The sequence below is a fragment of the Mauremys mutica genome, chromosome 11 (genome assembly GCF_020497125.1).
Source record: "Mauremys mutica isolate MM-2020 ecotype Southern chromosome 11, ASM2049712v1, whole genome shotgun sequence".
Lineage (NCBI taxonomy): Eukaryota > Metazoa > Chordata > Testudines > Geoemydidae > Mauremys > Mauremys mutica.
In genome coordinates, this window is record NC_059082.1 from 61,652,027 (window position 1) to 61,679,714 (window position 27,688).

The 27,688-nt window shown below is 45.8% G+C and overlaps 1 protein-coding gene across 1 annotated transcript in view; it reads left to right on the forward strand.

Annotated features, from left to right (window-relative positions):
• The window catches only part of LOC123344115 (transmembrane protein 104-like), a 105,683-nt gene that overhangs the window by 11,123 nt on the left and 66,872 nt on the right, over window positions 1–27,688 (forward strand). The window contains exons 5-8 of the mRNA XM_044979912.1: window positions 4,529–4,616; window positions 6,763–6,843; window positions 11,237–11,357; window positions 15,650–15,749. Of these exons, the coding sequence (XP_044835847.1) occupies window positions 4,529–4,616; window positions 6,763–6,843; window positions 11,237–11,357; window positions 15,650–15,749 (390 nt within the window). The remainder of the gene's footprint in view (window positions 1–4,528; window positions 4,617–6,762; window positions 6,844–11,236; window positions 11,358–15,649; window positions 15,750–27,688) is intronic.

Consider the following 27,688-nt stretch of genomic DNA (forward strand, 5'->3'; position numbering starts at 1 on the left):
ATAGCAATGACCTTCGTTTAACAGCCACGTGTTGGAGGCCGCAGAGGAAAAGCATACAGTGATCTTTCCCGGGCACAGCCGCGAGGGGCTGGAACAGGGTCAGACTTTATGCTTTCCAGATTGCCTTCAGCGGGAGTGCACAGCTATCCATTAACTGTTAAGCAGCCTATAGTGTAGGGCTTACCAGGCCTGGCTGCTACACGGATTCAGCTGTACCGCCCCGCTTGTCCGATCTCCTGTGCAAGACCACAGCCAATGAAAGCGTATTCCGAAATCTCGAACTTGTCCTGAGAGCTCGTGAGACTAGGTGCCCTGTATGGTCTTGTTCACAGAAACTGAGTAGACTGTGTTCAGTGTTCGCAAACATGTATCTTTTCAAGGAAATCACTTCCTTTTTCCCATCACACAGCTACGGCTCTTTCACGAACTGCCCCGGCTTCCCCCTCACAGAGGCTGGCGCAGATTAGGCGGCGAAAGAAAAAGACTAGGGACGACATGTTCTCGGAACTGATGGCCTGCTCCAGAGCCGAGGCGGCCGAGCAGAGACAGTGGAGGGAGACCCTATGTCAGCACCAGCGCTCACACAGCGAACGGGAGGACAGGTGGCGGCAGGAAGACCAGCAGGCGACTCAAACACTGCTTGGGCTAATGAGGGAGCAAACGGACACGCTCCGGCGCCTTGTAGATGTTCTGCAGGACCGCAGGCAGGAGGAGAGAGCCCCCCTGCACTGTATCTGCAACCGCCATCCCCCGCCACAAAGTCCTGTCCCCCCCTCACCCAAAATAACAAGAAGGAGGGGCACTAGGGGCCGTGAAAACTGTCACTGCACCTCAGCAGAGCGCTCATGTACCACACAGCTCTCATGCCATAAATTTTGAGAAGTGCTTCCCTTCCTGGATCACCCAGTCCAAAATCCAAGTTTCATCCCCCCACTGTGTAGTTGAGTATTAAAAGTAGTTTGTTGTTATTCACTGTTCCCGTCACGTTTTTCTTGTCAGAAGACTTTGTGTGAAGGGGGGGGGAGGGGTTTTTTAATTGCATAGGACAGCCTCCATTACCAGGGTACAGACTTGGGGGCAGGATCAACAGCAGGACACACACAGACTGCAGTCACTAGGCACCAGGGTCAGTCTGGGAGGTGTATGCTGTCCAGGGTCAGTCTGTGAGGTGTATGCTGCCCCAGGGTCCTAGCGCCTGCCATCCACAAATGGCAAGGCAGGCTGCCCTTACCATGCCCTTCCACCCTAGCCACGAGCCTCTCCGATGCCCTGAGCCCCAGCAAGAGCCCTCATCCATGGACACATACTCACCCTTCCCACACACCCCTCACCCCTTCCTACGCCCCAACCCCCAGCCCAGAGCCTGCATCCAAACTCCGTCCCAAAGACGGCACCCCTCACCCCTTCCTGCAAACCCACCCCTTCCTGCACACCCACCTGCAACCGTCCTCCCCCCAGAGACCGCTGTAGGAGCAGGAGCCTGTCATTCCTCTAGTGTAGAAGCGGTTTGTACATCAGTGCACACCGTACCCACCACAGTCTGCCTCCATGTTTCAACCCTAGAACAGGAATTCATAGTTAAAGAAAACTTTGTTAATAATCAGTGTTCCATTAAATTTATTTTAAAACGTGTGTTGGAAGGGGGGAAACCTGGAGAACGGGGTATGTAACCGCTGATCGAAGTCAACAGACACTGAAACAGGCTCAGGTTCAGCTTCTCTGTAAATCAAGTGGACAGTCATAGGTTACCCTGCTCTCCGAGGAACCTAGCTTTCAAAGCCTCCCGGATGCACAGCACTTCCCGCTGGGATCTTCTATCGGCACGGCTGTCTGGCTGAGCGTAATCAGCAGCCAGGCGATTTGCCTCAACCTCCCATCCCGCCATAAAGGTCTCCCCCTTGCTCTCACAGAGATTGTGGAGCACACAGCAAGCAGCAATAACAACGGGGATATTTTTTTCGCTGAGGTCCGAGCGAGTCAGTAAGCTCCGCCATCTCCCCTGGAGACGTCCGAAAGCACACTCCACCACCATTCTGCACTTGCTCAGCCGGTAGTTGAAGAGTTCCTTCTCACTGTCCAAGGCGCCTGTATAGGGCTTCATGAGCCAGGGCATTAGCGGGTAGGCTGGGTCCCCGAGGATCACTGTAGGCATCTGCACATCCCCAACCGTTATTTTGTGGTCCGGGAAGAAAATACCTGCCTGGAGGCGTTTAAACAGACCAGAGTTCCTGAAAACACGCGCGTCATGAACCTTGCCCGGCCACCCGACGTAGATGTTGGTAAAACGTCCCCTATGGTCCACCAGTGCTTGCAGCACCATAGAAAAGTAACCCTTTCGGTTAATGTAATGGCTGGCCTGGTGGACTGGTCCCAGGATAGGGATGTGAGTCCCATCTATAGCCCCACCGCAGTTTGGGAATCCCATCGTGGCGAAGCCATCTCTGACGACCTGGACGTTTCCTAGAGTCACTACCTTTGAGAGCAGTTGCTCAACGATTGCGTGGGCTACTTGAATCACAGCAAGCCCTACGGTAGATTTGCCCACGCCAAAGTGGTTCGCTACTGACCGGTAGCTGTCTGGCGTTGCAAGTTTCCAGAGGGCTATGGCCACTCGCTTCTGCACAGTCAGGGCTGCTTGCATCCGGGTGTCCTGGCACTTCAGGGCAGGGGACAGCAAGTCACAGAGTTCAAGGAAAGTGCCCTTACGCATCCTGAAGTTTCGCAGCCACTGTGATTCATCCCAGACCTGCAGCACTATGCGGTCCCACCAATCCGTGCTTGTTTCCCGGGCCCAGAATCGCCGTTCCACACCATGAACTTGACCCATTGCCACCATGATCTCCACTGCGTGGCGTACCCTGCTTTGTGAGAGGTCTGCGCCACTCTGTGACTTCCTGTCCTCACCGCGCTGACGGAGCCTCCTCGCCCGATTTCTCAGCAGCTGACTGTGGAAGAGGTGGACGATAAGGTGCGAGGAGTTGACAACGGCCATAAGTGCAGCGATGATCGCAGCGGGCTCCATGCTCGCAGTGCTGTGGCGTCCGAGCTGTAACCGACCAGAGAAGGGTGCGAACACATTTCCCGCCAGCACTTTCAAGGAGAGAGGGCGGGAGTGACGGTTGAATGATGACAGTTACCCAAAACTACCCTCGACACATTTTTTCCCCCAGCAGGCATTGGGGGCTCTACCCAGCATTCCAATGTGCAGCGGGGACTGCGGGAACTGTGGGATAGCTTCCCACAGTGCACCGCTTCCAAAGTCGACGCTGGCCCCGTTACTGTGGACTCAGACAGTCGAATTAGTGTATTTAGTGTGGATACACAAATTCGACTTCATAAGGTCGATTCCACAAATTCGAGTTAAGTAGATTCGAAATAGTCTTGTAGTGTAGACGTACCCTGAGTGCAGTTCAGGAAGTGTGTATTCACTCATCCCATTCCAGATCGTACGATAGTATTCAGGCTACACGAATGGAACAACATTTTCTGTTCTTACAATATTTTATTCTGAGGAGGATTCAGTTCCTGGCTTTGCCACTGACTTGCTGTGTGATCATGAGCAAGTCACTTTCCCTTACTCCACCCACCCTCTGTCTTGTCTATTTAGAGCACAAACTCTTTGGGTTATGAGTGGTCTCTTGCTTTGTGTGTATACAGCACCTAGCACAATGGGGCGCTGAAGCTCATTTGGGGCCTGTAGACGCTATTGTAATGCAAATGAAAGAACTATGAGGCTTGACATATCTTGTGCGATATACTAGTTAAGACCATTGAAAAGGACTGGTTCAGCCACAGGCTATGGTCTGCGCACGCAGCAAGTATGAGTCACAGCACCCTGTGCGTCTGCAGGAATAGACGCAAAATGGCTGCTCAGCAGCAACAGGGACATGCCCACATGTCTTACTGTACAAAACACGCTTTGCTCCACACATATGCTGCATAGTCCTTTCTCTAGTGATCGTTATTACAAACACGGGCTCACAGGAAAAACTTAGACTAGATATGAGATAAAGCCAGATCCTCCAGTCTGATCCCATTTGAGTTTCAGGGGGTATAGTTGAGGAAAAGGAAAGGCAGGTTGAGGTAAAAATCCCTGGGTTCTAACCCGCCCTAATAGGTTTGGTTCCAAATCAGAGCTATAAGAGGAAGAGGGCCTCTTTTCTATTTCCAGTTCAGATTCAGCTGACGTAAAAAAAAAATAGCTGAAGGGGTTTCAGGGAGTCAAATCCAAATGATGGCCCTGTTTCTCCTCTCATTTACACTCGACTACAATCGACTGAAAACAATGGAGTTGCACTGATAAAATGAGAAGAATCAGGTTCTTAAAATCCAGACACAATTTTACCTGGAAACCCAAATTCCAGGCTAAATTAATTCAGATCCAGATCTAAACTTCTCCTCATTGTCCCATCTCAGTTAAAAGTCTGAGTGAGATAAATGAATTAGGGCTATTTTTTGCAGTATCTTGTTAAGAATGAAGCAAGCATGCAATATTCCAGAATCAATGTCTCTTGCATTTTTCCCTTAGTTACATAACTGTGACCTTCCTGATTGAAGTAATGTCCTCTGCAAATGCAAGAGTTGTTTGGGACAGGAGTAATGACAGCCACAAGGAGGTGAATCTCTTTGGTTTTTTTTGTTTTTTTTTTACAGTTTTAAAGTATTATCCCTGAGATTAAATTAGTGCCTCTCTCCATTTGTGATATGAGCAGTGGTGCTCAAGCAAGTAACCTCCAGGTTTAAGCAGGAATGGGGGCAGGGCCTTTTAAGGAAGGTTCTTTGACTCTGCACCTTTGCTTCTCTGCCTCTGTCATTGTCCAGTTTTGTTGACCTACGGGCTCTACTGCAAATATGATTTTTAAAATTTCAGTCAAAAATTATCATAGAAACTTTCTCAGTTTCTTTGATCAGCTGTACCCAGGACAGATTCCCAAAGGTAGCGGTTACTTCCCTGGAACTCAATTCAAGAGATCTGGGCTCTTCTCCAGACTGTGTGACCTCGGGCACTGTGTGACCTCCTCCCTCTGGCCTCAATTCCATACCTGTACAGTGCGGGTGATAACACTTCTTTTCTCCCATCCTTTGTTTGTCTTGTCTATTTAGATCATAAACTCTTGGGGGCAGGAACTGTTACTTGCTATGATTGTACAGTGCCTGCCTTAGGTGCTGCTGTAATGTAAACAATAAATAACCACATTCACAGTGTAACCCGGAGGTCAACAAATCTGCTGCGTGGGTATGTATGTATTGATATGATCTACACACACACTTATAAAATGTGTCTGTAATATGTAGACTGAATTACCTTGTAATCTTGCCTTTTGCAGCTGGCTAGTTGCTGTCGGTGGGATTTGAATAAGGAGAGCATGGTGACCTTGTGGACAAGTTCAGGCAGAGTGCTTCATGCATAAAGGCAGCACAGGGAGGTGTTTGCTGGAGTAGAGGACAAACAGCATGTCAAAGCTGGCAGAGTTATTTTAATTAAAATGCCAACATTTCTTTGTCTCCAAAGCTTTTAGTCTAACTCTTTTCTCTAACCATAGGTACTGGGCCTGTGACTTCTGCTTGTATTAATGTAACATGAAAGTCTCCAGTCACTGCATGTGGACTTTGTGAATAACAGAGCAGAGCAAAGTTGCTTTTTTATTCCTATGCAACGCTTGGAGCGAGTTTGTCTGGATGATTTGTGCTTCTCTAAAATAGTTACTGCTTCAGTAGCCCCATCTTGGCTTGTATGGAGTATTTCATGTAGTTCAAAAGATATCGTATTCAGTAACATTCCCATTCATCATTTCATTAAACTACAAAAAAGCCCATTAACCTAATGTTAAAAGTCTGACTTAGAGCCAAAAAAGCAAGAGCTCTCAGAGTTAATGGCAAAACTTGGGGCTGATGAGCTCTTCCTTGACTTAACCATGTATGTGGCTATTGTAGCAAGTCACTGCATCCTACCTAGCCGCCTCCCTCTGCTCCCCCAGCAAGAAAACAAACAGAAGGCATAAAGGTTTCATGAAAGTGCAGGAGATGCATCATTCAGCACATGTGCCTTGTGTGTTGCCTATATAATGGCTTATTGTACAGATCTGTTCTATGCTGTATTGATAATTTTGTTCTGTAATATAGGCACTGTTCCTATGGAGCCTGATCCAAGCCCACTGAAGTCGATAGGAGTCTCTCTGTTGACTTTAGTGAGTGTAGTGTGGTTTTAGTGCATGAGCCATAGCCCATTGAAACCATTGGCAAGACACACATTGACTACACTGAGCTTTGGATTTAGGCCCTTGATTTCTTAGATGTATGTACACAAACTTCAATATTTCGAAATTAAATTCTTGACTAAAATAGCAAACTACAGACCAAACTCTCTTAAAAAAATTATGTAAAGTTCCAGCATGTTCATAGGCTAGTTTGACCCATACACTTGTCTTACATGCTTTTTTCCATATTGTTTTTTACAAATTAAATCTACACATAATGACTGGATGTTGTACTATTTCACTTTACAAGCAGTGAGAAGGTTTAATCACACGCAGATGACACTATGCAACAGTGGATGTATAATTCTGAATACTTAAGATTATAGCTGTATTGAATATTGCAATCACCTGTAGCGCCATACTCAACACATATGAATCAGCTCTTCTGCGGAATGTGGACATCAGTGTAGCTATATTGATTTACACCGGCTGAGGACGTGGCCTTAATTTTTACTATATTTATGGCTCTGCAAAGCTCCACTGACTTTCCCCTTTGCATTTTTAGAATGAAATGATATTGAAAGAAAATATTCCCATGTCTGCAAAGAGAGGAGAAGAGTCCACCCAGTCAAAGGCCCTTCTTTCAGTAAGTTTCCCTTCAGTAAGAATTTTTCTTTGGATAGGATTCTTTTGCTTGAAAGGGTAAGGGTAGGGCATCCCTTATCCTTCATTATAGCTCCACGGATCCTCTCTATTATCAAACATCTCACCAGAGCTACCATCCTTTTAGCTGAGAGCACTGAGAGGTTCAGAGCCTATCGATCCTGCTTCCCAGCTGGTAAGTAGATGTTTCTATTCCACCATAGCATACAGGAGGAAGAATTGGTGCCATGTCTCCAACTTCTGATGGATGTGGTGAGCCCACACAATTTTACTTGTATCTGTTTTGTCTTTGAATTTGGATTCTGATGTAGAATTCTGAACCTAAACAGTGTGACCTCTTACACGACCTTTGAACCAGGGATGGCCTGTTCCTATGCAAATGAGACCTTTCAAAAATGTGAAGATACCTCCAGAATAGTCAACAGCTAAATGGTTAGGGCATCTCACAAACTCCTGCTGTACCTGATCTGGTCTCTGACATCCTAGATGAGTGTTCTAACCACTGGGCTATTTGCTATTCTAGGGTGAGTCTCTCTGTCTATGAGGCCAGAAATTCCATCCTGGACGTGAAGAAAGTTTCCATGAAACAATACATTTTGGAAATTATTATTATATATATTTTTTTGTGGACCAAAAAAGTTTTGTTGAAAATTTTGGACCAGCTCTACTTTGAACCAAATATAACTCAAAGTATAGAGAAGAATCTAGCTAGTACTGCTGTATTATCATCTTGAAGTCATATGGACTCTCAACCTGATCTGAAGTCAGTGGAAAGACTCCTAGTGATTTCAATAGACATTGAACCATGCCTTTTAATCTTATCCACTAATCACGTGAATTTAGCTTTTGAAAGCCAACTGGTAAATCTAAATATTAGGAATTGACTCAAATCCATCAGTTATGCAGGACATAATAAAATGCTTCTAATTTCAGATACATTTTCCTATAGGGCTGGTGAGCCTGTGGAATTATCAATTCTACAGGGAGAATGAATAATTTTATTTTTTATTCCAAGGGTGTGTATTATTATATGACTATATTATGGTATACAACACACATATTGTACAAATATATATTATGTGTATACAATAAATATATATTACTGTTCTAGAAACTGTATATAATAACCTGAAGGTCAAAAAATCTGGTGTATACATACATATATAGGGTGTATATTATTATGTGATTATATCATGACTTAAGAGGAAGCTATTTGGCTAGTAACAAGAGAAATTAAAAAGTGAGTGATTCACTACAGAGGCATTCTGAGTACGGAATGTAAAGTACATAGTGGTCTCTTAAGTGATGTAGGAGCCCCATTAAGTAACCTCCTCTATGCTAACAATATGAATCCGATTTAATTGGACTAGTCTGCTGCCTCCAGCTGCAATGGAAACTGACACCAGGACCTGACTAGTGTCTGGAAAGCAGGCTTGTTTGTAGAGTCAATGAACAGCTGCTGCAGCTGGGAAGAGAAAGTACTGAATCAGCAAGTTTTTGACATTGAAAGCGTCCTGTTAGTCATCCTGAGATTAGCCGTGAAAAGGGCCCTTTTGTGCCATAAATGTCTTTAAATTCTGTTGGAGGCAGTATTTGGACCCTGCCAAGCCTATGGTGCCTTAGGATCCTTGGAGGTGAGACCTCCGAAGATTTCTCCTCACACACGCTCCCCTCAGTTAAGTTTGGGATATATCCCCAAAGAATCATCTTGCTAAGGAACACTTCCCAGAATCCCTAGGCCTGCTCTGTGCAGAGTAGTGCGATAAAACACTGTTATGTCTGGGGAGGGTTTTTTCAGGCCCAGTCTGTTGTTTTGCAGTGCCAGTCAAAAATACTAAGGCCAGCTCTGAACTCTGCACCCACAGCAGTGTCCAATTCCAAGCCCAGTTGAGAGTTATATGCTCATGTTTAGTGTACATGTAACAACCCCTCTCCCATCTCACATGGGTTGCCAGCAGGATTTGAACTGAGGCCTGGTCTACACTAGGCGTTTAAATCGGTTTTAGGAGCGTAAAACCGATTTAACGCCAAAACCGTCCACACTAGGAGGCACCTTATATCGATTTTAATGGCTCTTTAAACCGGTTTCTGTACTCCTCCCTAACGAGAGGAGTAACGCTAGTATCGGTATTAACATATCGGATTAGGGTTAGTGTGGACGCTGATCGACGGTATTGGCCTCCGGGAGCTATCCCACAGTGCACCAGTGACCGCTCTGGACCGCAATCTGAACTCGGATGCAGTGGTCAGGTAAACAGGAAAAGCCCCGCGAACTTTTGAATATTTCCTGTTTGCCCAGCGTGGAGCTCCGATCAGCACGGGTGGCGATGCAGTCCGAAATCAAAATAAAAAAAAGAGCTCCCGCATGGACCATGCGGATGTGATCGCTGTAAGGGCAGGCAAATCCGTTCTATCCGTTCTATCAGCGCTCCATTACAGAAGATGAAATTCAGAATCCTTTTTTAAAAATCTCCAGACAGACGCCATAGCAAGGACTCAGCGCACTGCAGCGTGACAAGCGTAACGGAAAGCCAAAGAATCAAATGGATGCGCATGGACTGGAGGACTGAAGCTATCCCACAGTTCCTGCAGCCTCCTAAAATTATTTGCATTCTTGGCTGAGCTCCAAATGCTTCTAGGGTCAAACACAGTGTCCGCGGTGGGTCAGGGCATAGCTTGGCAATCTACTCACCCACCCCCCACCCACCCCCAGAAGCGAAAGGTAAAACAATCCTCTGACTCTTTTACATGTCACCCTATCTTTACTGAATGCTGCAGATAGACGCGATAGTGCAGCACTCAACACCAACATCCTTGCTCCCCCCCCCGCCATGGGCGGCTGATGGTACAAAAGGATGGAAATCCATCTTCATCATCAGCATAAGCTGATCATACAAAATGATGGAAATCCATCCTCATCATCAGCCTCAGCTGATGGTACAAAAGGACTGGTAACCGTCCTCGTCATCAGCCTATTGGCCCTAATTTTTTCTGGTGGATGGATGGTGCAATATGGCTGGTAACCATCCTCATCATAGCAACAGGGGGCTGAGCTCCATCAGCCCCCACCCTTCATGTGTAAAGAAAAGATTCAGTTGCCCCTGGACTAGCAGTGGGATGCTGGGCTTCTCTCCTACACACTGCTTAATGTCCTGTCTGGACTATCATAGCAGCTGGAGGCTGCCTTCCACTCATTTCTCACTAACAGTGTGTCTTATTCCTGCATTCTTTATTAATTCATCACACAAGTGGGGGGACAATGCTACGGTAGCCAAGAAAGGCTGGGGGAAGAACGGAATCAACAGGTGGGGTTGTTACAGGAGCACCCCCTGTGAATAGCATACAGATAATAATTTCTGCGGGCTCTGACACAGAGCAGGTGGTTCTCTAGCACACTTGCCTATATTAGGCAGCACTGATTCTATTTTTAGATACCAAAAAGGAGGGATTGACTCAGGGAGTCATTCCCAATTTTTGCTTTTGCGCCCCTGGCTGATCGGCCAGGGGCACTTATGACAGCAGCCAATGGTACAAAACGATGGAAGGTGCAATATGGCTAGTAACCACTCTTGGCTTTTGTGCCCCTGGCTGATTGACCAGGGGCACTAGCAGCAAATGGTACAAAAGGACTGGTAGCCATGATCATCCTCAGTTCCAATTTATGGAAGGGTTTGGATGGTGCAATATGGCTAGTAACCATCTCTGCTGTCATGCAAAAGCAAAAGCATGCTTCTGTGTAGCGCTGCTGAATCGCCTCTGTGAGCGGCATCTAGTACACATACGGTGAGAGTCACAAACGGCAAAAAAAGCTCCATGATTGCCATGCTATGGCATCTGCCAGGGCAATCCAGGGGAAAAAGGCGCGAAATGCTTGTCTGCTGTTGCTTTCCCAGACGAAGGAGTGACTGACGACATTTACCCAGAACCACCCGCGAGAATGATTTTTGCCCCATCAGGCACTGGGATCTCAACCCGGAAGTTCCAAGGGGCGGGGGAGGCTGCGGGAACTATGGGATAGCTAGGGAATAGCTACCCACAGTGCAACGCTCCAGAAATCGACGCTAGCCACGGACCATGGACGCACACCACCGATTTAATGTGCTTAGTATGGCCGCGCTCCACCCGATTTTATAAATTCTGTTTTACAAAACCGGTTTATGCAAATTCGGAATAATCCCGTAGTGTAAACGTACCCTGAGAATCTTCAACACCACAACAACAAACTTTTACCACTTGAGCTAAAAGAGTATCTCCCTGGTCTTTTATAAATAGTAAGTTATTGTCCTCTAGTGGAATGCAATACTTGCTTTGCCAGTGTGTTACATAGAGTTCACATGACCAAAAAATGGTTCTATCCCTTTTATGTTCTCTTGAAGGAATCCTCATCAAAGCACATTTGCTGCTGCTATTGCCTGCCAGATGATCCAAAGCCAAGTGTGTTTGATATAAATGAGCTGTTCTCTCTGACTGACCTGACCAAGATGTACTTCAGTACGGGTAGGTTTCCTGGCTGTGTTTTGCCTTCCTATTTTGCTTTGGAACTGATTCTCTGGGAAACTTTCAGAGTTATTCTCTCTATGTTCACCTTCGCAGGATGGAGCTGGATGAGGTTGTGGCAGCTTAGTCTGTTACCAGTGCGTTCAGCAGAGCACTTTAGAAATGTAACCAGAATTGGGAATTGTGGGTACAAGTAATTGCATTTCTTGAAAGTTTTTGTCAGTGAAACACCATACAAAGCGCTTTCTGGACCCAAACCAAGCCAGTTTCTGAAGCTGAATTCTTTCCACAATCCTCTAAACTTACTCGGCTGCAATGTCCTAGAAGTTCCAAACTTTCTTGTTGGATATGTTTCCATTGGTTTCCTCGCTTCATGGGTCTTTCATCAAGGTCTTGTAACATTCCTAGGTGGTGTCTCATGAGCATATGTTCTGAGGCGAGCTGATTGAAAAATGGAATTTCCATCCTGTGGGAAAGTCTGTTGTTTTGCCATTTTGAAGTGGTACATCCAGATTGGGAGAAAATAGAAAAACTTTTTGAGGATGAAGGATTCTGAAAATATTTGATTTGCAAATGTCAGTGTTTTATTTTGGATCAACATCAATCTCGGTGTCTGAGCTGCCATGGTGCCTTGTGGGGTTTGTAGTTTTAGGTCTCTCATGCTCTCCTTCACCCATATGGGCCTTGCTCCATGACTGCAGTATATCTCCCATGATGCACTGTGGTCTCTCCTGTGACTAAATCACCATGGGACTTTGTGGCTGTTCCAGTATCTAAAGTAATCCTCCCCGCAAGAGTCTTTGTGAACGGTCCAAAAAATATGTAAAAAATAAAACGCAACCTAGTAGTACTCCTGACAGAATTCTGCGCCCCTGCAGGGGCGCAGAATTCAGATTGTCTGCAAATTTCTGTGCCCCCCATGCAGAAAAATGCAAAATAAATCTGCGGGGGGACATGCATCTCTTTCCCAGCAGTCCAGGCAGCGTGTCTGTTCCAGCGTGCCTGGAGCAGCCTCAGAGATGCAAATCACTGCAGAGGGAGGGGGGTTGATCACTGTCAGAGGGTGGCTCACCAGAGGTGGGGAGGGATAGGTCTTTTTATTATACAGGAGGAAGGCTCTGTTCCTGAGGCAGAAATGTAGCACCCTGCCTGCTAGTTAATTGATCTCATTTTTTGAGCCTGCCTGCATAGTAACAGTGTTAATGTTCTAATATTAGTTAACTTTTCCCAATCTCAGTCAATTCACCCAGCAGCATGAAACCTATAAACGTTTTAAGGCCTCTACATTGCCAAAGTGATGTAGAGCTTTATAAATGACAGGTTTCAGAGTAGCAGCCGTGTTAGTCTTTATCCGCAAAAAAGAACAGGAGTACTTGTGGCACCTTAAAGACTAACACATTTATTTTAGCATGAGCTTTCGTGAAGGATAGGTTCCTGGGTTAGTGTTTATGTTGTATGGTGTGCGGTTGCTGGTGAGTAAAAACCTGAAGCAAATACTCACCAGCAACTGCACACCATACAACATAAACACTAACCCAGGAACCTATCCTTGCAACAAAGCCCGATGCCAGCTCTGTCCACATATCCATTCAAGTGACACCATCATAGGACCTAATCACATCAGACACGCCATCAGGGGCTCATACACCTGCACATCTACCAACGTGATATATGCCATCATGTGCCAGCAATGCCCCTCTGCCATGTACATTGGCCAAACCGGACAGTCTCTACGCAAAAGAATAAATGGACACAAATCTGACATCAGGAATCATAACATTCAAAAACCAGTGGGAGAACACTTCAACCTCTCTAACCACTCAGTGACAGACTTGAAGGTGGCAGTTTTGCAACAAAAAAACTTCAAAAACAGACTCCAAAGAGAAACTGCTGAACTCGAATTAATATGCAAATTAGATACAATTAACACTGGCCTAAACAGAGACTGGGAATGGTTGGGTCATTACACTAATTGAATCTATTTCCCTATGTTAAGTTCTCCTCACACCTTCTATGGGCCATCTTACTTATCACTTCAAAAAGTTTTTTTCCCTCCTGCTGATGATAGCTCATCTCAATTGATTAGACTTTTCCTGTTGTTATGCATACTTCCACCTTTTCATGTTCTCTGTATGTATAAATATCTCCTGTCTGTGTGTTCCATTCTATGCATCCGAAGAAGTGAGCTATAGCTCACAAAAGCTCATGCTAAAATAAATTTGTTAGTCTTTAAGGTGCCACAAGTACTCCTGTTCTTTTTATAAATGACAGTAAGGGAATCAGCTAGGAAGATCTATGTGCTTTCTCACTTTTTTCCTGTGCCAAAGTGGCACAATGGGGTTAGATTACAGCTCAGGATTTATTTTACTTACCCATTAAAAAAAAGACTTTAAGGGCAAATAAAATATTTACTAAGCAGTCAATAAAATGTCAGGACAATCAGAAGCAAACACTTCCCAAAGTACCCAACTAGGTCCAGGACAATGATTAGCAAAACTGTATGACTTTCATGTGTGAAAGTCTGAGTAATTTAAAATGACATTTTTTTGGCTGTTTGGTGTTCTGTAATGTAATTTAAATGAAAATCCAGGATTATAACTGCAATGCAGAGTATTAGTTACCATGTATTTGTAACTTAACTTTCATGTGTTTAGGAAATGCTGAATAGTTATTGTGACTTTTTTTCTGTATTGTAGTTTAAATAAATTACCAAAATAATTGAAACTCGTGAGATCATATTGCATTATTTTGACAAATAAAATATGCAGAATTTTGCAGAATTTTAAAATTTTTTGGCACAGAATTTTTAATTTTTGGCCCAGAATCCCCCCAAGAGTACCTGGTGGGAACAGATGACAAGAAAGGTATTTGTATGAGTTGCATGACTTTGCTTAGAGGCAGGGGTGCAGCCATGGGTGGGTTGCGGCCCACCCACTTAGCATCCAGGCCCACCCAAATCTGAGCAGGGGTGTAGTGCTGCCAGAGCAGCCCCGAGCATTACTCGGGCACCTGAAAACCAGGACAGAGCTATGCGCCCACTCTTCAGAAAGCTATGCTCTGACAGCTCTGCCTTGCCATTTTCTGAGCTCCAGGGCAGAGAGTCCCTGATGCCCTTACCTCTCTGGGCTGTCCAGCAGGAGCAGGAGCACTGACTGGCATGCAGCGGCCACACATGATGAAGCAGAGAGGAGGGCACTGCAGAGACACATTAGCGCCTCAGCTGTTCTGCCACCCCGCTTTCCTCCCCCCGGCCGAACCATCGGGCCGCTAATGTGCGGGGGTGGGGAAAGGAGGTCATGGGAACCACCACCCAAGCGTGGGGCCTGGGCCCTTCTCCACGCAAAATTCAGTGTGGGCCATTTGTGCTGGGAAATGAACCCCGTGAGGGGTGGCTGCCATACCCCCCCCCCACTGCTGAATGGGGAATGGTTAGGCCCCCACTGGCAGCTGCTCTGAGGGGAAGGGGGTAGCAGGCATGCGGGAGTGCTGGGCCGGGTCCTTGCTTGGTTCAATAATGCCCAGATCGCTGTGCGTGCGGAGCAAGGAGGTGGTGCCATGGCTCCCCCCAGGACAGGTGAACTGAGAAGGAGCTGCTGGCAGTGATTGCCCAAGGTGAGGAATGCACGTGCCCAGCTCGGCAGGTGAAGCCCTGTGTCTGTGGGCACCAGGGCTAGGCGGCGGGCGTGGTGTCAGGGGAGAAGCTGAGCTAGCACAGTCTGTCATTGCCTGTCTACCCGAAAGTCGGGGCTCACCCAAATTTCCACTCCTAGTTACACGACTGCTTAGAGGTAATGAGGATGCACATTGGACTCAAGTCTCCCCCTCCATTCTGCCTTAGAGTGGAGTGATCCTCTAAATCATGGAAACAAAAGGCCAGATCCTTAGTGGGTGGAAAATGGCTAATCTCCAGTAAAGTCAAGCTCTACCTCGAGATTCTTATCCCCTCCCTCTGCATACTAACAATCTCCCTTTCTCCATCTCTCCTTCCACGTGTGCCCGTGACCAGATCCTCAGCTGAGGTGAATCCAACCCTTCAATTTGAGCAGAGGATCAGTCCCATACTGTTTTATTTATACTGCTGTCTGTCTACACCTGCAGACAGAGGAAACCCTTATAGTTCTAATCTATAGATCTAGCTGTGTATTTTGTTTCTGCCCGTCTCATCTAGGTCTGTGTATGTTATAGCATAATATGCCATCAGTTTCCACCCAGCCGTTTTGAGTAGCAATGTGAAGTAAGAAATAACAACAAAGTCTGAATCAGTTTCATGTTTCTTTTGTTTTCCTTGGCAGTTGGAGACCTCCTGAGTCGAATTACATTGATGCTAGGCATATATGGATCTTTGGCCATGTTCCTGACCATGGTACCATTCAGCCTCACGGAACTGTTCTGGTCAGTAAGAATTCATAAAAATTAGCAAAGACGGTGCTTTTTAAATTTTTTTCCCCCCTCAACAGTATCTCCAACTGTGTCCATGTTAAACTTGGTTTCCTTTCAGAAGCCAGTAAAAACCAAGAGCTGACTTGGGACCACCTGTCACCCTACTGGTGTCAAGTCTGCACTGGGCAAAGACTGTGTGGGGTAAAGGGGCAGGCAAGGAAGTGGATGTTTAAAGAGATACCAGTGTAAATAGGTAACTGTAAAAAGGTTCCTTTAAGGAGCCATATTTGATATGTATTTCCCCTATTGAATCTAGCTCTTTGAGGGTGGCACACCTATGAGGGTCTTCACATGTCTGAACTGGTAGTGTGCTTAGCTGCTGGGGTTCAGAATTGCCATGATAGCTGACTGCAGGAACAATGGTTTTCCTGCTACAGAAGCTGAAGATGAACCCCACCCATGACCCCACTTTAATCAAAATGTAAAGCCCATCCTTTACACTAGCCTTGTCGTAATAATAAAGAACAAATCAAAGCAACTGCTCACTCTGGGGACTGGGGAGAGATGCACAGATTGCTCGTTGGCTTTAGGGAAATTTGGTAAGACACCCTGAGGTTGAGCTGATGAGCATGATCTAAACATCTAGGCAGTGATGAGCTGCCAAAATATTAACAACCGGTTCTCTCCTCCTCACCCCACAAGGAGGTCATGCCCTCCCGCCCCCCGGGACTCCTGCCCCATCCAACCCCCCATGTTTCTTGACACCCCACCCCCAGGACCTCTGCCCCATCCCCCCCCTTCCCTGTCCCCTAACTGCCCCCTGCCGCCTCATCCAACCCCTCCTGTTATTGCTGATGGCCCCCAGGACCCCTGCCCCATCCAACCACCCCTTCTCTCTGTCCCTGAATGCCTCCCACCACCTCATCCAACCCCTTCCTGACTGCCCCCTGGGACCCTTGCCCCCATTAAATCCCCCTGTTCCCTGCCCTCTGACCACCCCGACCCCTATCCACTCCCCCACAACCCACCGAACACTCCCTCCCTGCTCCCTGCCCCCTTACCACACTGCCTGGAACCTGGACTGGGTCCGCTCCGCCGGGACCGCGACTGATGCCGCGGGGCCCAGACTCCCCGAGCCAGGCCGGCTGGGCCGGAGCCGCTCGGTCGGCACCGGTGCCGGCGCCGCGGGGCCCAGACTCCCCGAGCCAGGCCAGCCAGGCTGGAGCCGCTTGGCCGGCACCAGGGCTGGCGCCGCGGGGCCCAGACTCCCTGAGCCGGGCTGGAGCCGCGCGGCCAGGACCAGCCCGAGCCGGGGGCGCTCGGCCGGGGCCAGGGGGAGCTGGACTGGGCCACGCGCGCCGTGCCTCCCTGGAGCCCTCCGCGTGTCCGCTCCCTTCCCCCGCCCGGCTTACCTGCCTGCTCCTTGTTTCAGGCTTCCCGCGAACGTTTGATTCGTGGGAAGCAGGGGAAGGGGAGGAGAAGGAGGGCGGAGCATTCAGGGGAGAGGGGGAGGTAAGCTGGGGCCAGGGGCCGGGTGGATAGCTGCCCGAGCCTTTGTTAAATTTAAAAATTTTTTTAGAACCAGTTGTCCTGGAACAACCGGTTCTAAAAAGGCTTCTAAATTTAACAACTGGTTCCTGCGAACCGGTGTGAACCGGCTGGAGCTCACCTCTGCATCTAGGGCTATATTGTACTGTATATTTTTAAGAACTCCCAATTGATTTTAATGAGGAGCTCTGCTTAAAAACTGAGGTGATGAGACACCCCCTAGATAAGGTAGATAGAAATAGAATCTAACCCTTAAGTACTGTTGAAGAAAAACTCAGTTCTCGCTTTTTGTTTGGGTGCAGCAAAATCAAATACTTTATTATTTCTCCAGTAATTACAATGGAGGGAGAGAGTGCCATAGGACACAGGGTCGCCCCAGTCCTGGACAGGTCTCTCAACTGGTAAACAATCACAGCAAGCCTTTATACCTTTGTTACAGACAATTTCTAGCAATAATACAGACAGTAAAAAGCAACAAATACATTTTGTTTATACATAGCAGAAAGGCTTATCTTATTTGTCTCACTCCTAAGAAAAGCAAGCCTGCATTTTGGTTAGTGATTGCAAGGTCGTAATAACTTTGTACACAGTTCTTGTCCTGTCGCCTCGCACTGTCTTTGCTCCTACAAGTCTCACGTCATTAGGGTTACAGTATGGCCTGACTCTTGCTAACTGACTGACACGCATTAAAATCCCCTTCAAATCCTTATTGAAGCTTTCCCTGCTTCCACACTCCCCCCTTTTGTACTTCTAGTACAACAAATTTTTTCAAATCTCCATTTGCATTAATTCGTGGAGTTCAGTTTCTACATCAGATGTTTCAACCTTAGGGGTTTTGATTGGATGTAATGACAAAGCATGATTAGCATGAACATGAAAGGTAGTGCTATTCTTACATTTTTTACAACAATAACAACAACAATAATATAATCCTAAGCTAACTAACAACACTACAAACAATAACATTCCCATAGGAATAATATAATGGGGCTGTTGTACAATTTTGGTTACAAAGCACAAAACATCATACTTAGTACATAAAGTAAACACTCTGTAAGCTGTATGAAAGGCATTCTTTTCAGCTTGATATATATTCTAAAGCATGTGAATTTGCCCTTGCAATTCAGAGATTCTTTGAACCTTTGGTAACAATGAAAGCAAATTTTGAAACCGATCAGGCACTACTCTAGTCCAATTAAAATATACCTGAAATCTAAAAGCTACTTGCAACATTCTATCTGCAGGCCAGGAAATGATATAATTGCCTGCAGCAGTGGTAAGATTAATATGTATATCTTGCAATGTGGTGGCTTTAACGTACACACAGCTATCATTAGCTTGAAAAAGTGGGTGTCCCGTCAGGGTAGTTCCTTGACCTCCACCCTCTCAACAAATATTGTCATAAACAGTGACAACTTCCCCTGGCTTCAGTTTATAGATACACTGAGCTGTGGTGGTTCTAACGGCCAAAATGTCCATTGACTCTCTATTCTTATCCAAAATGTCAGGTGTTATTCTAGGGGTACTGTCTAGAAAGCAGTTGGATATACCAGGTGGTCTAATTTCCCAGATGTCTCGGTAAACAATTACAGTCCCACAGGCATCCTCCCCATGGACCCAGCAGGATTCGGTATGTGGGAGCCCACACCCACCCTAACCGGTCCATATGCTTGGAAGGAGCACTGTGAATGTCCACACTTCCATCCAGAAAGTGTCCAAGTATGTCTCCATGACCACAGATCAGATGCTACTCCTGATGCGTCTGTAAGGGCAGTGGGCCAAGTCTGGTCTAGATCCCACTGCAATGCCTTCCCAGCCTCAGTGATATTCAATACCATCTCTGTCAGTAACTTCTGGGTCATAGAACTAAGGGTGGAAATGACATGTAACTCACCAACTCCAGCCTGTACTTAAGATAGCTGAGTTTCAAGAATAAGGCTAGTAGCCTTTTCCAGTTGGCCCAATTTCTTATCATGTTCTTGGCTTTTAAGATATTGGCCCTAGCCCACCGGGATCTGCTCAATTCTCTTTCTTTCCAGAGGAAATAACCCAGGCCCTCTGTTGTGCTAATCTAATGGCAGCCCCTTGTGAGCAATCTGGGTATGTAGAAGTGATTTGAAAACCTGATAAGGGCAATGTCATTTAAAATCCAATTAGGGAGGGCAATACATCCTGAAGGATTTATCCAAAACACAGGGCGCAGCCTGTAGATCAAACCCCAAAATCCAATTAATACCACATCCCCAAGCATGGGTCCCATAAATTTCTTCCTGCCAGTGTACAATTCTTTGTTTCTTCACCAGGGTCAGTTCTCAATGTCCTTTTTAGTCAGGAATTCCTGGACTTTGGCAATGTCAGTGGAGTGAGTGTTTCTTCTTCTTTCCCAAAACAATTGTGGTTTAGCATCCTACAGGGGAGAGGTTGCCAGCACATATCACCCTGTAATGGCTTTGCTTCTTCTTGAAAAGTCTAAAGGCACAGTTGGTCTGTCAGTGGACAAGGGAGAGGTTGCCAGTAGTCACCTTGTCCTTGTTCCCTGCTGTCCAGAAGCACAGTAGAGCTAGAAGAAGAATAGGCTAATCATCAGTAGGAAAATTCCTCTGATGTGGAGGGGTCTTTTTGCAGTGAGAATCCTGGGTCCAGGCAGTCAGTCCTTGGCACTTCACAGCGGTGTTGGTAGACAGCAGGACTTGGAAAAGGCCTTTCCAGCGTGGAGCCAAGGCAGTCTTTCGTTGATGGATCTTTATGTAGAGCCAGTCTCCTGGTTTCAAGGAGTGGCAAGGTTGCACAGGATCCTTCGGTAGTGCTTCCTTCACCTGTGTATAAAAAGACTTAACACATTTCATTAGTGCTTGACAATACTTAAGCATTATGTTATCCATCAAATGAATGTCCATCTGAGCTAGGGTTAGTGGGGGTGCAGCTGGTAGTCACATTGGGCGTCCTGTCAAAATTGCATGAGGGCTGAGTCCAGTCTTTCGATTGGGAATGGCTCTCATACTCATCAGTGCCAAAGGAAGGGCATCTGGCCACTTTAAGTTTGTCTCAACACAAATCTTGGCCAGTTTATTTTTTTTTAAAATCCTGTTCTGGCGTTCCACTGTCCCAGCAGACTGTGGGTAGTGAGGGCAGTGAGCTGCACATAACTCCTTTACAATCTGTCCAGTAAAATGAGTTCCACGATCACTGTTGATACTCACAGGGATGCCAAAACGTGGTACAAAATCTTTAAGCAAAATTTCACAACAGTCCTGACATCTGCTTTCCTGCAGGGAAAAGCTTCAACCCAATTGGTAAATACATCAACTAAAACTAATACATATTCATAACCACAACATTTAGACATTTAAATAAAATCAATCTGAATATTTACAAAAGGTCCCCAAGGAGGAGGGTGGGCTGCCCGCTGCACACCAACCTCGTTTAACTGCAGCAACCATCCCCTCTTTCCTAGACTGAGCATGTTAGCTATTCTCTTTTTTCTCCCTTCTTGGCTTTTTTTTTTTCGTTAACATACAAAGGAAACTTTTACTCTTTACTTATACACCTTCTTTTATACCATGAACACATAAACATTACTGTTATACAGTACACTAGTCTTATTATTCAATGTATGCCACATATACCCTTTCACTAAAATAACCTTATTACAGAACTTTGGAATAACAAGCCAGGACAAGCACACCCACTTTGAGAAGTTCACTTAATATAACCTCTAGTCCAATAGCTATCCACCATCCCCAGCCCTCTGGCTAAAAGTCTGAGGTAGCCAGAAGGATCCCTTGTACAATATGGGGAGTGGGTTAACTTTTCATGTCCTTGCTTCCAAAGACTGTTGGTATGCAAATTTTAACAACAATTCTTAATTAAAAGATTTGGCCAATGTAGTTTCTTTCTTTTACTTAAGAAAATGTATTAGACTTTAGTATATCACATTTTTCTGATGTAACCAAACACTTTGTATTCTAAGTTGAACAAAACAAGTATCTGCATTTCAATCCAACATTTCCGCTTGATTTCAAATCAGACCATCTCATGAAAATATTAAACACAACAATTCTGGCCACGAGACAAACACCACAAGACAGAACATAGAACACACAACATAATTTTGACTGTGCCAGTAAATCATGGTACGTTGAATGCTGTGCAGCTGGCATTAGTTTTCTTTGATTATCTGAAAGACAAAAACAGGTCTACCCCTTCTGGGCAGTCAATCATTACTTAAAATATACAAATACTCTTGTTGATTTCAGGCAAAATAGAGGAATTACCCCATATTTCTCGTATGTGTTTCTTAGACAGCCCTGGTTTCAGCGGCCTCTACCTTATCAGTTAGTTAATTTGCATTAACACAGATGCTTTCTGGCTTGCTTTTTCTACTTTTAACTCCTGCTTTTAAACACTGAAAGAAAACATCACCACTTATAGTGCTTGTAGAGCCTAATACAATTTTTATTACATAGCACTGTATACATTCTTCAACTGATTTAACAAAACTGTTCATAGCCAAGTGATTGCAATCTAATAATTTCTTTGCCTGAATTTATTTACAAACATTTCAAAGACACCAAAAAACTGTTCTCTTTAGCATTTTTACAAAGTTCAACTGCTGTTCCCTCCAGCAACTACAGAGTCAATTTTTCACTTTCCCTTAAAAATCACTTGCTTTTCCCTTCCAACAGCCACTTTACCAATTCAAATCACCATTCCAAATATCCTTCTGAGTATTTGAAATTCTCATGCTTATATTCACTTACTCCTTCTTTCCACTACACCCTCAAAAGTTTCCAACCTGTTTTCCAATCTCTCTGTCTGTTGCCTGCCCGCCTGGGCCCGATCCTGCTTTTCTCGCTGAATCGTCCCTATCCTAGGCACAACTTGTTCCACTACCAGTTTAGCTAGGAGGGTGGGCTTCACAACTAGCCCCCACCCTTCTGGTCTTTTCCCTAAAACATTTTTACTTACAAGACTACCCGAGTCCTCCCTAGTAAGGCTTGCCACCTGGGCAAAAATACATGGCCATTGGGTAAAGGCCATTTACTTAACACATAATCCAAACCCCTTTGGGGGTCTACCCAAAGACCCACCCATTTGTCTGCTGACACTTAAACAGAAAAGAAAATTACACAGAGAGCAGAGAAAATTACAGTCTAAGCCAGATTTTTCCACTTCTATTACATTGTCCGTCACAGGGGGCGGGACAGTAGGATCTCAATACAACCTCAGAGCTTCATCGCACACATGGCTTCCACCCTGAGGAATTACGAACGAGAAGTTCAGTTCCGCCCACACACCTAACGCCCAAATGAACAGAGCAGAAAAACAACAGTAACCGGTTAAACAAAACAGAACAAAACCAGATAGTGTTTCCTTATTCTATTAGGGCTCACCTTTAATCATGCTATTCTTAACATATAACACCAACAGCACCAAACAAAACAAACATAAAATAACAAGGGTAAAACAGATAGATGGTGTAAATTCTGCAGGGCTCCCCCATTCTTAAATGCTCACCAAACTGTGACAAATTCCTGTTACCAATTTTTTCCCTCATGTCAGGTGATCAAACTGACACTGCAGGACGGTGGGGGAAGAAAACACACCATATAACCAAATTTTAAAGCTTCATTAAAAATAATAAAACAACAATGGAGAGTGTTGGGAATGCTCCCACATCACTCAGGAAAAATATGAATGCCCCAAGCCTTAAGCCACTTTAATACTTACACACATCCAGACTGGCCACGTCTGTGTATAACGTTCAGAGAAGGGAAATAGGTGGACGGGAGATTATCCTGTATACAGCTTGTCCAGAATTTCCAACATGCTTCTGCTCTTGGGATGGCTGTTCTTTTACACCCTGGAGTCTCCTGCGGCGTCTCTTTCAGAGATTCCAGTTCAGGTCAGCTGCCTGTCCGGCTTCGGGGTTGCAAAAACTGTTGGATCTCACTGAACCGTTAAGCTTTGCAAATGCAATCTCAGTTCTGTAACTTGTATTCCCTTTGGTTTGCCTCTGTCTCTATTTTCCCACAACCAGCTGGGGCTGAAAGCAGTATTTCTTTGCACTTAGCATAGTCCGTGCTGATTCTTGACCTTGAACACAAAACAACTTCTCCTTTATCTCTGGGCTAAGATGAATTTCAAATTAACCCGTTCCTAGACAAATTGCTCACACTGTGTCAGAGGCTTTTCTTTGGTGATTAAAAGCTCCTCTGAGATATATGATCTTATCTAGATTGAAGATACCTTCTAATGGGCACTGTTTAGATGGATTTTCACGCGTGTGAAGATTCCAATTCTCTAAATACCTGCAGGTTTTAGGACCATAATGTACATACATGTAATATGCTGGGGTACCCTTAGGGGGTGAGGAGGAATGTTTAGACTGTCCCTTACCCATTTTCCACTTACACACAGAGAGAGAGTGCCCTGTCCGCGCTAGCGGCTCAGAAACTAAGGATCTTTCCCTACAGGGCACTCACACAGGAGAGACTCACAAGGAAGACTACGACTCTCCTACACCTCCCTTCAGCAAAGAGCGTCGGCTAGTCTCTGGGAGACGGCGCCGCTTACTCTGATTGCATCCAGTGAGATGATCAGACTGTCAGTAGCCCACACGGAAGGGAAAGGGGAGGGAGATGGGTTCACACACCCCTAGACCCAGGCAGCTTCCTCGCCGGTCTATGCCAGGCCGAGTCAGCCCACCGTGGGTCGGATCTCCTAAAGATCCACTAGTTACCGGGCTAGCCCGGTAACAGCCACTCACACTGGTGTACACACACACACACACACCAAGGCCTCTTTTTTTTTTTCTCTTTCCTTTTTTATCTCTTTTTTTTTTTTTTTTTTTCAACCACGATGCATCTTTACCTGGTCCGGACCAATACCATGAGGCGGTATGACAACCCCTCTTGAGGCGGTAAAAACCCCTCAGCACCGGTGCATTCTAATGCATTTACCTATGCATTACCTTATGCATTACCTTATGCATTACCTTGTTGGCCAACTCAGCAGTTCCCAATACTGCTATAAACTAACCTTGTTGGGGCCTTTCCCCAATACCACTCTGCATCTGATCTTGCTGCACAGTCAATAAGTTCAGATGGCGTGAGCCCAACAGAGACAGACGTCCTCACGGACAGTCCTCCTCCGATACCCCAATAGAGATTTCAAAAGGTCTCATACCTCTCATGTGGCGCCATGGGGTTCGAAGGGGAATGATCCGTAGTAGCCATCTGTGGGTCCGTGGGCGTTGTCATCCCGGACAAGCCCCCAAATTGTCGAAGAAAAACTCAGTTCTCGCTTTTTGTTTGGGTGCAGCAAAATCAAATACTTTATTATTTCTCCAGTAATTACAATGGAGGGAGAGAATGCCATAGGACACAGGGTCGCCCCAGTCCTGGACAGGTCTCTCAACTGGTAAACAATCACAGCAAGCCTTTATACCTTTGTTACAGACAATTTCTAGCAATAATACAGACAGTAAAAAGCAACAAATACATTTTGTTTATACATAGCAGAAAGGCTTATCTTATTTGTCTCACTCCTAAGAAAAGCAAGCCTGCATTTTGGTTAGTGATTGCAAGGTCGTAATAACTTTGTACACAGTTCTTGTCCTGTCGCCTCGCACTATCTTTGCTCCTACAAGTCTCACGTCATTAGGGTTACAGTATGGCCTGACTCTTGCTAACTGACTGACACGCATTAAAATCCCCTTCAAATCCTTATTGAAGCTTTCCCTGCTTCCACAGTACTTATAACTTTGAGCACCCCATGTGCCTATTAGACTTGGCAAAGACAGTGTTTAATTCTCCTCCTTCATGATGTTGCAGAGGGTGGTGTGGAGCTTAAGTTAGATTCACACCAATTCTGCAATCATGAGAGCTAAAAACTTTTTTTTAAAAATTAAATGAAAGCTGAGGTTCTCACATAATAACATGACTCCTGGAGGTTGGGATTTGTGAAAATCCTAAATATTGTGTTACATGCAATAAAATTGAGAGAGTTGTTGCTCATCTCCATAGCGTCTGAATGTCTCGTAAGTAGGGTCCTACCAAAATCACGCTGTGAAAAATGCAGCACGAGCCATGAAATCTGGTCTCCCCCATGAAATCTGGTCTTTTGTGTACTTTTGCCTTATTCCATAGGGTGAAAGTATACAAAAGTACACAGCATTTCTCAAACTGGGTGCCCTGACCCAAAAGAGGATTACAAGCCTATTGTAGGGGGTTCATGGTATTGCCACCCTTACTTCTGTGCTGCCTTTAAAGCTGGATGATCGAAGAGTGGCAGCTGCTTGCCGGGCACCCAGCTCTGAAGGCAGCACTGCTGCTAGCAGCAGCGCAGAAGTAAGGATGGCATGGTATGAATATGTCCATTAAATCTGCTATTTATGCCATGACCAACCCATGAAAAAATTGTGATTTCTCTGCGATTTAAGTAGATCTCTATTCATAAGAAAAGAAGGATGGCGATGATTTCTCTCTCTTCCTTCCTTGCCCCCAAGAGACAGCCTGACATCAACAGGAGTATTCTTCAGAAATGTGTGAATTTTTGAAAATGACCTTATGATAGAAAATGTTTTATAGCTTCACTTCAGCTTTTGCTGCCAGTGAAGGGTAAAATGTGGCTAAGTCTCTGTTTATGTGCAATCATAACTGACTAATCATAGACTATCAGGGTTGGAAGGGACCTCAGGAGGTCATCTAGTCCAACCCCCTGCTCAAAGCAGGACCAATCCCCAACTAAATCATCCCAGCCAGGGCTTTGTCAAGCCGGGCCTTAAAAACCTCTTATGTTAGACTATGGGTCAGAAATAATACAAGCTACTGAACTTCTGCATCGATTTCAGCCTCGTTGCTGACCTTGTAATAGCTTTAGGTTCTCACTCAGTGATTTTATGTCAAAAGATTCGGGTAATGGCTACAGTCCTACTAACAGCCACAGGAAGGAACAGTTGTTTGTGGTGGTGAAAGTATGATTCGGGAAATAAATCCAGGGCCTGCCGTACTTAGAGATGGCATCAATGTGGTCTTTAAACCCTTTTATCATTTGAGTCCCGCCCTACTGCCCCAGCCCATATAATACTTTGTTTGGAATAAATACAGTACACATTTGATCCCCATGCACCATTTTCAAATACTCTTTATTAAAGATATAGTCTTTCCCTCACTATAGTCTGCAGCTGGGTGAGAGAGCTGTTTGCAAAGCATTTTCAACTCTGCTCATCTCTCTAGCGCAGGAAGGGCTTTAAACAAACTGGCTTTTTCTTTGGGGTATGAAGTGAGTAGGAAGAAACCCTCAGTTTGAAGACATATTAGTCCAGGAGTGAATTCTAGGCCTTTCAGTGTGGTGGGTTCTTTTGTATGGTGTTACCTTATTCTCCTCTTGAGCAGCAGAGGGCAGTGGTGCTTCAGCAATGCCTTTGTGTATTTCTGCTGATGGCTGAGAGTTACCAACGGCAGAGAATTTGGTTCCCATTCTGCAAAGTGCTGAAGGCAGCGTGAGTTCAGGGCCACCCAGAGGATTCAGGGGGCCTGGGGCAAAGCAATTTTGGGGGCCCCTTCCATAAAAAAAGTTGCAGTATTATAGAATACTATATTCTCGTGGGGGCCCCTGTGGGGCCCAGGGCCTGGGACAAATTGCCCCACTTGCCCCCCCTCCACCCCCCCCAGGCAGCTCTGTGTGAGTTGAGGATACTCAGAGCCTTTCTTTAGGTGCTCAGCACCTGTTAGGGTGAGGTGCTTTGTTTGAACCGGCACGGGGAGTGCAAAACTATGAAGAAAAAGGAATTCAAAATTCTTTCACGAACAGGGGTATGATCTTGGTGCTGGCTCAGCTGTAACTCTGCTAAGTCTATCGCACAATGTTCTGCAACCCTTTGGGATATCAACAGGGCACTCCACTAGTTCAAACTTTCTTCTGCATGCCTACTCATCCCATGGAGTGTTCTGAAAAAGTCAGGAATACTGGATCCCAGCGTTACCAGTCGATGACTCCAGGGATACTAGAATCGGGCCCAGGGGGCAGTGGGGGGGAAGAAGGGGTCATGCCCCCCACTTTTAGAAGTGGAAGGGCTATACCCACCCACTTTTTAACATGGCACAGTTGACCACTCCCCCCAAAGTGCAAGTCTCAGTAGGCATGGAGCAGTGCAGGCAGGGGTTGCATATCATGGTGCGGGAGCTGATAGCTCCTCTGCCACAAAGTACAGCCCTTGCCCGTGGTGCCAGCCTCTTCCCAGTGGGTGGGCTGAGGTGGACTTTAGTGTCCCCTTGCCATGAGGCTCAGGGTTGGGGTGCGGTAGGGGGTGCAAAGTGCAGCTTCTGGCCAGGTGGTGCTTACCTCATGTGGCTTCTGGAAGCGACCGGCATGTCCCTGCAGCTGCTAGGCTCAGGGCA